Here is an 11,643-nt window from a genome sequence, read left to right on the forward strand (position 1 = left end):
TTGCTCACACCATGGTTTTCTTCACCACCCAACAGGGCTGTCGCCAGACAGCCCAGCCAGGGGCCCCGGTTGGCCCCTGTAAGCGTCGGCGAAGACACGGGAGGGCGGGGCTGAGGCCGAGGGCCCTTCCGGCTCCCTTGTGCACATGCAAGGCTATCCCGAATATTACCCCTGACACGAAAAGAGAGGCTTTCACCCACTTGAAATGCAGAAATATTTATTTTGGTTTCCTTCATTGTTTTTGGAAATTCTGTTTTGGTTTATAAAACATAGAAAGAGCCAACACTTAAAGCAAACATTCAAAACCCCAAGGTGACAAATTATTGACTTTGTGTGCAATTAAGAATACACGTACGAAGTTAGGCTACCCAATAGTGTTACTACAATGACAATTCTTTAGTGCAAACCCTGTTGTGCTTGTATAATACATGGACGCTCACAAATCCAAAACCAACTGCTTTCGGTATCGAAATGACAACTTGATTCAGTCACACGTGGCAAAGACTTGCAGTAAAGTGAAATGCAGCTAATTTCCCAAATTAACTTAGAAAAAAAAAAAATCCCTTGAGAAGTTAATCCCAGGAAATGAATTTTCCAGATTTCTACATCCTAGAATTTTGGCTTGGCAAATACATTTCATAAAAATCAGGTAGCATTGTAAGAGTGTTTATTACTGTCCATTTTAATAAGTACCCAAGTAGATCTATTCCCTTAATATTTTGAAAGACATGCCTTGCCTGAGAGTTTACTGGGGGCCGGGGGAGCCCGTTAATCACAACGTAATCTTCTGATATGAAAACCACATTAAAACTCCATCGGCCATCACAAATAGTGACTGGTTCGGTGAAGATAAAGTGAGCAGTTACACAGGCGTCACAGTTGAGCATGGTTGACCCAGGTGATTTTATTTCCTTCTTGAAATGCTTCTCTTCACTGCAGAGTCTAAGGCAGATTTTTTAATAACCCCTGGGAAGGGATGGAGGGAGGGAAGCGGGCGTAGAGAAGAGGGTCTGAGCGCATTCTGCCCCATGGATGCCAGAATCCATTCATTCGCTCAGGTGAGCAGCCATTCATCGGAGACTCCGTAATCTGTGCTCTTTTCAGGTGAGTCTGTTCTGTCCTTCTCTGGGAAACTTCTGCTCCTACGGGACAACAGGGACAGCGGGGAAGCGTGCGCGCTCCATACCCCGGGATCAGAGGGGTCGTCAGAGTGCGTGTGAGGCGGTGAAGGGAAGGAGGCAGGGATTAAAAAAGAATCTCTGGTCCACTTGTGATGTTCTCCAGCTGGGACAGTTCTTGTTTTTAAGGGACAGGTTCCCTCCAGGGCACTGTACTCGAGAGCAGCAGACAAATGCAGAATTTGCAGCAAAATCCTAATCCCTTGGTTAGAAAAACAGGGAGACAGAAGTTTTCACCCGCCTTTTTTTTTTTTTTTTAAACTGAGGAAGTCATAAATAACTTAGCACATTTATAGTTCCCCCTTTACAATTTTAAGGCTCATTTTGGAAATTGTGTATCACCATAAGCATGGTCTGCAACACGAGGGGACTGTAAGGCAGTGTTCCACGTCCTCTAACATTCCTATGACAAGAACCCCGAATGCACAAGTCAAACACGGACGCTCCCTTTCCTACGTGTGCTCTAGTCAAAATTACCAACGTGAAGGCCATCAGTAGGAGACGTTGGAGGTGTGTGGTTTCTTTCTCACGTTAAACTTTGATGGTGGAATAAAGTTCATCTATCTGTGACCTGAAATAGTTCCGAAGCTCTGGCCGTTTAGCCTTCATTGTTGGGGTCAGGAGGCCATTGTCGACAGAAAATAATTCGGGGTGGAGAGTAATGCCTTTGACCTGCAAATAAATGAGGTGATTGAAGCAAAAACGAGGGCAGACACAACTTGAATCTAAAAAGCCCGTAGACCTGAAGGGACGGAGGCCCTGTGGCCGGTCCAGTCCCTCCGACTCAGGCCAGCCGGCTCTGTCCACACGGCATAGGGGCTATGCCCACGACAGAATCCGGGCCTGGATCCCGACCTCCAGGAAAGGAGAATGCCTACTCCTTGGTTACAGAAACCCCCTCCCGCTGCCGAGCCGCTCCATCATTCATTCCCCGTGGCTTTCTTTAGGTCACCTCGTGCTCCACACCTACTCACAAGAAATCCTCAAGTCGGAAACCTGTTTTGCAGGGGTTCGTGCGCCGTGATGAAAGTCTTACCTGTTCAAATGGTTTCAGGCCAGAGTCCTTTCCGAGCCTCACCATGTCTTCTAGGACGGCTCTTCTGACATCCTAGTAAGGCAAGAAAACAACACGCTTGCTGTGCTGGAGGTCCCTGGAGGCAGGCCCGGCGCCAGGCGAAGGTCCGGAAGGTGGACCACACGCTTCGGAGCCTTACCTTGTTCCTGCAAAGTTCCTCAAAGGAGCCTGCAAATCCTCTCTTTTGGGCCCAGGGACATAACGTCTCAACATCCGGTACCACGATTGCGATGAGAAATGCCTTTAACACAGACGAGTGAGTTAGGACACGGCTTGATGCAGATACTCTGAGATAGTGCTTCTTTGTCATCTTGTACCACGGACCCCGGGAGGATCTGACAGAGGTCACGGACGCTCTCTTCAGAACATATTCCAGCCCCAGGGGTCGATGGAGCCCAGGTTAAGAACTCCCAGCTGTAAACTACACCCAGCATCAGAAATTTTGCGATTAAATGTTTTAAAAGGGCCACTGGGCATCAAAATCTGACAAAACCCTAATTTGTATTTACTTTTGCATATTATATATATACAGATTTTAATAAAACTGCATCAAATAAGCAAGTGGGGCAATAGATATCATCAAATAACTGCTCTAAAAAAGAGAGAAAATTTATACAGATTCATTTTCTTTAAATCTTTCTGATTCTGTCTCCCTCTCTCTGCCCCCCCCCCCCCCCCCCCCGCACTCTGTCTCTCTCTCTCTGTCAAAAATAAACAAAACATTAAAAAAAGGGGGGCGGGGCGCCTGGGTGGCACAGTCAGTTAAGCAGCCAACTGCAGCTCAGGTCACGATCCTGCGGTTCATGGGTTTGAGCCCCGCGTTTGGCTCTGGGCTTACAGCTTGGAGCCTGGAGCCTGCTTCCGATTCTGCGTCTCCCTCTCTCTGTCTCTCCCCCACTTGTGCTCTCTCTCTCTCAAACATAAAACATTAAAAATTTTTTTTTTAAATCTCTAACGCCTTTTTCTTTTTTACAATTTAGTAACAATAAAACTAAATAAAAATCAAAGGCATGGTAAGGTACCAGGTCAAAAAAAACCCAGTACACACTCAAAGAAAAATAGGTGTATTCCTTACAAGATAAGAAAATATTCTTTCGAAAGTATTTAAAAGTCTCAAGATTTGAAAAAAAGATGAACTTTCAGGAAACCAGACCCCTTTCTCTTCCTTGCCATCATCCGCCCCACAGTTTGCAAAGAGACGTGCCCCTACAGCGTTGACCTTGGTTTTCAACTTTATGTATATACCAGTTCAGAACCACCACTGCTCAAAAACAGTTCAGGAGGCACAGCATAGCTACGTTGCGTTTAACATGTTTGAAAATCCTAAACTTTCTCATAATCAACGTTATCAATATTTCCTTTCATAATTAAATTAGAAGCGTATTGTACCCACTCCCTCATATCTTTTTTTTTTTTTAATATGAAATTTATTGTCAAATTGGTTTCCATACAACACCCAGTGCTCCTCCCAACAGGTGCCCTCCTCACTCCCTAACATCTTTATCCAGCTCCCCTTGGTACACCAGGCCACTCGAGCCAGGTAAAATAAAAATCTGCAATTTAAAGAGAAAAACTCTTCTGGATAAGAAATGCCAGGCAGCAAAACCCGGTAGTACTCTGGCATGTCGCACATGAAAGTCAATTCAATACCCATCGCCAACTCCCCGTGGCACCGAAAAGCTCCGGAGCACGAGGCCTGGCCGTGCCCCTGTGACATGGCTCCCGGGGCAGAGGGCCCGTACCTGCAAGCTCTCTCCGTACACAAACACCTGAGCGACAGGTTCGCTTCGCACGTAGATGTTCTCAATCTTCTCCGGTGCTATGTACTCTCCTTGCGCCAGTTTAAATATGTGCTTTTTCCTGTCGATAATCTTCAAGGTACCATTCTGTTTATTAGAGGGGAGGGAGGGGCTGGCAGTGGCTCCGCGGCTGGTGCCCCCTGCCCCTGCCCGCCCCGTGTCAGTCACACACAGTTCAGGGCACTTTGCACAGGGCATCATTTAATCCTGGTAACATGGCACAGAGGCGAGCTATCAGCCCATCTGAGAGGCAAACTCAGGCTTGGAGAGACTAAGTGACTTGCCCAAGGCCAGTGAGTCAAGTAGAAAGAGAGAGAGAAAAAGAGAGAGAGAAAAGAGAGAGAGAGAGAGAAGGGACCCCAGAGCTCATGCTTTCGCTTCGTCCCTAGTAGCTTGCTACCTATCTGGCTCCCCAAGAATGAGTCCTGCTCCTTGAGAGTACAGACAGGGACGTATCCTCCCAGAGCACTCTGTCTGCACAGAGTGAGGGCTCAGTGGATGTTTGCTATAGACAGGCCGAACGCCTGCTTCCTTTGTCATTGTTTCGGGGTGGGCGGGGGAGGGGACTGCTCCCGGCACCCCCCCCCCCCCCCCCCCCCGGGCAGCGTCGGTCAGCTGCCCACACAATAACCGTGGGGAGGCTACAATCTCTGCGCTAGACTGGCCAGATGTCAGGAGTGCCCGCCTCTGGTAACCCAAACCTCACCCCATTCAACCCATCCCCATCCCAGGGTCATTCTTATGTTTCCAAAAGTCAGCTGTTGGGGAGTTTCTGTGGTTCTCTCATTCCATGTTGGTTCTGCGCCATTTTCACAAGGAGTAGACTGAGGTCCAGAGAGATTATGAAATGTGTCCATTAGCGCCAGAGCCAGAATTAGAACTGACACGTAATCCCTCTTGAACTTGGAAAGAGGGACTTAATTTATTTCTGAATAACTGGGGTATGCTGAAGTCTGAATTAATTGGTTCGGCGGGATGAGGGGCGGATTTTCCACTTCACTAAAAATTTCGGGGAGTATTGTGCACCTTAAATCTATCAGAATCGACCAATACACAATCATGAAAATTATATTAGCCATTTCAGTGCTCGTAATTAAACATAGTAACCACTTAGAAAAAAAAGCAGTGGTTGGTACCACAGCAAGCAAAATTGGCCAAACCTATGGATGCGGCTTCGTGTACATGACTCTCCCCCTTATGGTGGACTCTGGGATTTCTCTACATAAATTTAAGACCAAATCCAAAGGAGCTGGCCTAATCCGTGGAACACTTATCCTGTTTGTAATGAGATGGCAGACCGAACAAACGCATATATTCACAAATTCTAGCCCACCACACCTTCCCGGAGGCCTACCACAGTGCTCCCCACACCTTGTTAAACCCAGGCCTTAACATCGAGGTCCAGCCCGGATAGATAACAGGCCGTACGGAGTCTCTCTGGATTTCAAACGGGAAGCAGCCACCAGAACTGATGTCAAGCATCAAAAACAAACCTATTTGTCATAGTTAAGATGAAAATCCTACCCGGGCACGCTCAGAGTGTAAGCGTGCGCCCTTCAGGAAATGGAAGAGCCTACACCACACCCCCTTGGCAGGAAAAGAGAAAAATGAGGCCGCCCCCTGCAACCCATGGGACATTTTCTTCCCTATGGCAGAAAACAACAGTCTCTGGGAACAGGGGAGGGGAGAGCTTACTGGTAACCACTTTCCAATGTCCCCTGTGTGTAACCAGCCATCTTTATCCAGAACTTCCGCTGTTTTTGCTGGGTCCTTCAAGTAGCCTTTGAATACATTTGGCCCTTTCACACACACCTGAAGAGGAAAAGAATGGAGGTGGGGGAGGAGAAAGTAGAGGAAGGGGGTGAAAAGGTACAAACTTCTAGTCAGAAGAGAAGTACCAGGGACAGAATGTGCAGTGTGGTGACTACAGTTGGCACTATTATGTGATATATTTACATGTTAAGAGATGAGGGGCACCTGGGTGGCTCAGTTGGTCAAGCATCTGACTCAGGATTTTGACTCCGGTCATGATCTCATGGTTCATGAGTTTGAGCCCCATGTCAGGCTCCACGCTGGGCTTTTTCTCTCTCTCTCTCTCCCTGCCCCTCCCCTGCTCTCTCTCTCTCGAAAAAGAAGTAAACTTTAAAAAAAAGTTAAAAAATGAGATCCTAAGAGTTCTCGTCACAAGGAAAGAATTTTCTTTTTTTCTTATATCTATGTGAGATGATGGATATTCATGAAACTTATTGTGGGTAATTCACTTCACAATATATGTATGCCAAATCATCACGCTGGTTAGCTATTGTTTTTAATGTTTATTCATTTTGGAGAGAAAGAGACAGAGCGTGGGTGAGGAAGGGGCAGAGAGAGGGAGATACAGAATCTGAAGCAGGCTCTAGGGTCTGAGCTATCGGCAGAGAGCCCAACACGGGGCTCGAACCCACAAACCCTCACAAACCGTAAGATCATGACTTGAGCTGAAGTCAGACACTTAACTGACTGAGGCACCCAGGGGCTCGAACCCATGAACGCTCACAAACCGTGAGATAATGACCCGGGCTGAAGTCAGATGCTTAATCGACTGAGCCACCCAGATGCCCCACTGTGCCATTTAAACATACAGCACATACAGTGTTGTAGGTCGATTACATCTTGACGGAAGCGTGGGGGGAAAAGATAATCTGTTAACAGCATTTACTGGGGGCTGTCCAGAGAAAGCTGGTGTGTGTGTGTGTGTGTGTGTGTGTGTGTGTGCACGTGTCTCCACCTTTAGCCAGAAGCCCTGAATTCTATAACCCAGGAGTTACCAAAGCCACGCTGGGATCTTGGGGGTACCTCCAATGCTCCTGTTTCCTTGTCTTAACGACCTCAGCTGCAGTCAGGTTGTAGGGCTAATGCTTGCCTGAGGTTCCTGCTCATAGCTGCTGGAAAGCCCCAAGGGGGGATGAAATCGCTTTGAAGTCATTAGGCTTTCCTTCCGCTAGCCAGTAGCTCACTAACAGGTATCCAGGGCAATTAGCCCACCAGAGCTGTGCTCTAGACCCTGAAGCACTGGAGCCTTTGCACGCTCTGAAGCCCAAGTCCCTCTGGTGTCTGATAGAAGAGATGTTAGTGGTGCCCCTCCCGCATTAGGAACCTTCAGAAAGAAGCCTGTTGGATCCCGGAGCACCAATGACATCAAGCTCAATGCCTTTACACGACAGTGCCGAGGTCACGGCAGTGCAGGGGTCACGGCCGGCCGTCAGAGGAATGGCGATGAGGGTGAACGACGAGGGGCGGGGGAGGAGGGTTCACTTACCTCGCCCTCGCCCTTGGCTGCCAGGTAGTTCATTTCTTCTACATCAACAAGTTTTACAAAATTACAAGGCATTGGGGCACCAACGTGGCCTGCATGTTCAATAAAAGAATGATCATTCCCAGGAGGACTACTAATACCCTGAAGCCGAATTACTTTTATAGCAAACAAGCCTGCTCCTGCTCATAATAACAACAGCTGGTGTAAACTTCTGTTTTCTCCCATTATATCCTGTCCCTCCCCGCCCCCCCCCCCCCCGCAGGAAGTGAACATAGAGTGTTTATTCTTCAAAGAGAGACAAGTATTCAAAAGTCTTTTAGGGACCTCTCCCAAGTTTGGTGCTCCAAATTATTTTTCAGAGTAGAAATAATTTGGCTGCTGGTTTTAAGGGTTTTCTACAAACACCCGGAAGCAAGCTTTCTAAAAGTTCCACTAGGCTCCCACGATCCGATGTCCTCTGCTTATCACCTGCCGCCTCTCTCTCAACAGACTTAACATCCCTGCTTTCTGTAAGAAAACAACACAGGGGTGCCTGATGGGCTCAGTCGGTTAACCGTCTGACTTCAGCCCAGGTCATAATCTCACGGTTTGTGAGTTCAAGCCCTGCATCAGGCTCTGTGCTCTCAGTACAGAGTCTGCTTTGGATCCCCTGTCTCCCTCTTTCTCTCCCACTCACGCTCTCTCTCTCTCAAAAACAAATAAACATTTACTAAAAAAAAAAAAAAAAAAAGAAAGAATATGTGCAGCTTTGCCAAACCTGGTTTATTCTCTCCCACACCCCCTGGCTCTGACCAAGACCGTCTTTACTTCCTTACGTATGGGAGAACTTGTTTTAGATTTAAGTTTATTAAGATAGGATGGTGCTTATTTTCACAGCTAACTCAACTCTCCTGCCCAGCGTGGTTCAGATTGGGGTTGTCTTTTCCCAAACAAACAAAAAAATAACAGAAATGAGATAGGTTTTAAGAGCATCACAAGGAATTCCTCCTATGTTTTAATAATTTTTGCCTAAGTTAAACCATGAAAAAGGGTCACAGACAGTTGGTGGGAGTCCCAGCAGAATTGTGCTACCAGGGTCTCAGACACTAGAATCCATGTTATTAGATTGCGCTCGTATTTCTAACACGCCAAATAAATCAGCGGGGTCTGCAGAGTGGAGAACTCTGTACTACCTGTGTGCTACAGAGGAGAGCACAGAAACTTTGCAGTCAGACCTGGGCTGGAATCCTGGCTGCAAAGCCTACTGCTGTGCAAATTCTTATACATTATTTACACGCTTTTTAATCAACAATCACTTCCTCTCCGGGGTCACAGGGCCAGCTTCACAGGGATGCGATGAAGTGCACATGATGTACATCTCAAGCACCTAACACACAACCTCATCCATGACAGCTGCTCCATCGACGACTTCTGTATTTGCCTCTACTTGCGCCTTTTTGGAGAAAGGACTTGTTTCTTTTGCTCTGCGGTCTCGACACCTAGCACGGCACCCAGTGTAAATTCAATTCAAATTTACCAGCAAGTGATTAGACCCCAATCAATTCCTTGTAGGCTGTGTTGGGCCCAACATTCTGAACCTGGTAAAAAGGGCATCATGTCTCAGCTGTCAGCCTCAGAATCTAGGTACATTGCCCCTGTGTTACAGCTGGGTCCTCAAAGCACATCCTGCTCTGCCACAGCGGCTGTTCTCCACCAGGCGCCCTGATTTATGAGGCTGCCCCAAGGGCCTAATCACTTGAGACACAGAACTTAAGGTGGTTAATGAACCAATGATGAACCCAATTCCAGTAATTCTGGTTGGAATAACAGGCTTCCAATAAGCAGTGGCCCGCTATGCGTACCTGCTGTCCAGTCTCCAGGCATGGTCAGGCAGCACCCGGCAGTGCATTCGGTCTGTCCGTAGCCTTCGTAAAACTGGACCAGCAAGAGATGAAATGTTATTAAAGGAAACAGTCACACCCATGCTGCAAGTGCACAAATCATTAAGTTCTTGTAACTCCTGAGCAACGGCTGACCATGACCATAGTGAAACCTCTTTTTAAATGTTGTACAAGTAAAACCTTGGATGGCAAGTAACTTGTTCCGCGAGTGTTCCACAAGACGAGCAAACATTTCTAATGAATTTTAACTTGATAAACGAGCGATGTCTTGCAATAGGAGCAGTATGTGAGGCCGAACGTCACATGATCACAGCTGAGCCAATGATTCTGGAGATTTGCTTTGACATAGGAGTGCTTTGGATTACAAGCATGTTTCCGGAACGAATTATGCCTGGAAACCAAGGTTTTACAGATGTGGTAAATTTGTAGGCTACTGCTACAGCTTTGTTATGGCACCCAAACATCTTCACCCCCAACACAAAACACCAGCCTCTGTCCATGGTCATCTTCTTCTACTTAACCTCCTGCAGACAGGCCAGGGGGACACTGACATGGCCCGACAGGTCACACTGCACACCACCCACTCGGGAATGTCTTGGCTCTGTGAGCTCTCGGCTCTGCCCCACGCATGTCTTATATGTCACCCAGTCTCTCCTGCCTCCCCCAACCCCTTTAAGGCAGGTTTTTCTCCATGGTTTGCAAGTGGGGCTTATCGCTTGTGACCCATTTCTTTTTTTTTTTTTTTTAAATTTTTTTTTTTCAACGTTTATTTATTTTTGGGACAGAGAGAGAGCATGAACGGGGGAGGGGCAGAGAGAGAGGGAGACACAGAATTGGAAGCAGGCTCCAGGCTCTGAGCCGTCAGCCCAGAGCCTGATGCGGGGCTCGAACTCACGGACCGTGAGATCGTGACCTGGCTGAAGTCGGACGCTTAACCGACTGCGCCACCCAGGCGCCCCTGCTTGTGACCCATTTCTATACCTCAGGCCTGGTTAAAGGCGAGTCTTCTGGACTGTGCTTGACCCTAGAGAAAATCACACAGTCCGTGGTGGCCACAGACGCATCTTCTCGCGCCTCGTGTTAAAGATATACATGCTCCTTTCTCCGAGCAACCTACGCATAACACGATCTTCCTAGCCAAAATAAGACACCGAACTGTAAGGATGACTTTTGGAAAGGAGATTCCTGGGCTTGGAAAAGGCGGAGACAATCAGCTGCAGTGACGCCCATCTCACCTGACAGCCGAGCGCTGCTCTCAGAAACGTCAGCACGGTGGCGGACACGGGCGCGGCTCCTGTGACCATCAGCCTGACCTTTCCTCCCAGGCTCGACTTACAAGGCAAGGAGAGAGGAGACAGTGAGGGTCAAATGGCTGCACGTTGGTGGGCTTCTCCAAGACACCTTTTGGGAACCCAGTACCCCCAATCCACCACTCCTTCTCCGCAGCCACACAGAGCTCACCCACGCACACACAATTCACAGGCGTTCAAAGGAGGAATGCCTGGCTGGAGCTGAAGCGACACCCTTCACTCTCAATGGGTATGAAGAATAACCCAACACCACTACTTGTGGGTATTGTTTTGTTTTGTTTTTTTACTTGTAATTAAAAAATATTATTTTTTTAATGTTTATTTATTTTTGAGAGAGACAGAGACAGACCTTGAGCAGGGGGGGTGGGGGGAGGGGGAGACAGAGGGAGACACAGAGTCCTTAGCAGGCTCCAGGCTCTGAGCTGTCAGCACAGAGCCCAACACGGGGCTCAAACTCACGGACCGTGAGATCATCACATGAGCCGAAGTCGGATGCCCAACTGACCGAGCCACCCAGGTGCCCCTACTTGCATGTATTTTTAAGGAATTAGCACAAGAGTGTGGTGGACTGGGGGCAACCACCACGTTTTTTGGCATTTGTTTGGACATAATATCGTTATTCCACATTCTTTACCACTTGTGCCTAAAAAATGACATTAAAAGTAACATACCTGTTTCAGAAAGCAAAGCAAAATAAACAATTAGAAAAGCTCTAATACCCTGATCCCTTTCCTTCCCTGCCATCTCACCACGTTGCTCAGGTTTATACTGGATACTGAGGTTTACTTAGTGGCTTGGCCCTTAATTTTTAGAAATGTGCCAGACTTAATAAAAACATGCCATTCTCTCTTACCTTCATACTTTGCTTTAAAAAAAAAGATCCCTCATAGAAACTCTGAAGCCAAAGTTAGTTTACATGACAAACAACAGTTTTGAGTCTGTCACCTGTATCTTGTGGAAGATCAGTTTGTCCCACAGGCTGTTGTTTCTAATGATGCCACTGCGAAGCTCTGATTCTTTTCTCTTGGAGGCAAAGTCCAGGAGCCATCGCTTCAGGGTGGTGTTTGCCTGCCCAAAAATCTGATGGGTCAAGAAAAGAGAAGGTT

At 47.5% G+C, this 11,643-nt stretch overlaps 1 protein-coding gene across 6 annotated transcripts in view; it reads right to left on the reverse strand.

The window, feature by feature from the left end:
* Window positions 1-200: 200 nt before the first annotated feature.
* Window positions 201-11,643, reverse strand: part of ACSL1 (acyl-CoA synthetase long chain family member 1) — a 72,319-nt gene continuing 60,876 nt past the window's right edge. For all 6 annotated transcript variants that reach the window (XM_043558538.1, XM_043558516.1, XM_043558521.1 and 3 more), the window contains exons 13-21: window positions 11,483-11,617; window positions 10,463-10,558; window positions 9,189-9,261; window positions 7,351-7,439; window positions 5,748-5,864; window positions 3,996-4,139; window positions 2,393-2,494; window positions 2,215-2,286; window positions 201-1,850 (exon numbers count right to left, since the gene is read on the reverse strand). In XM_043558538.1, the coding sequence (XP_043414473.1) occupies window positions 1,710-1,850; window positions 2,215-2,286; window positions 2,393-2,494; window positions 3,996-4,139; window positions 5,748-5,864; window positions 7,351-7,439; window positions 9,189-9,261; window positions 10,463-10,558; window positions 11,483-11,617 (969 nt within the window). In that variant the 3' untranslated portion in view covers window positions 201-1,709. The remainder of the gene's footprint in view (window positions 1,851-2,214; window positions 2,287-2,392; window positions 2,495-3,995; window positions 4,140-5,747; window positions 5,865-7,350; window positions 7,440-9,188; window positions 9,262-10,462; window positions 10,559-11,482; window positions 11,618-11,643) is intronic.

This window comes from Prionailurus bengalensis, chromosome B1 (genome assembly GCF_016509475.1).
Source record: "Prionailurus bengalensis isolate Pbe53 chromosome B1, Fcat_Pben_1.1_paternal_pri, whole genome shotgun sequence".
Taxonomy (NCBI): Eukaryota; Metazoa; Chordata; class Mammalia; order Carnivora; family Felidae; genus Prionailurus; species Prionailurus bengalensis.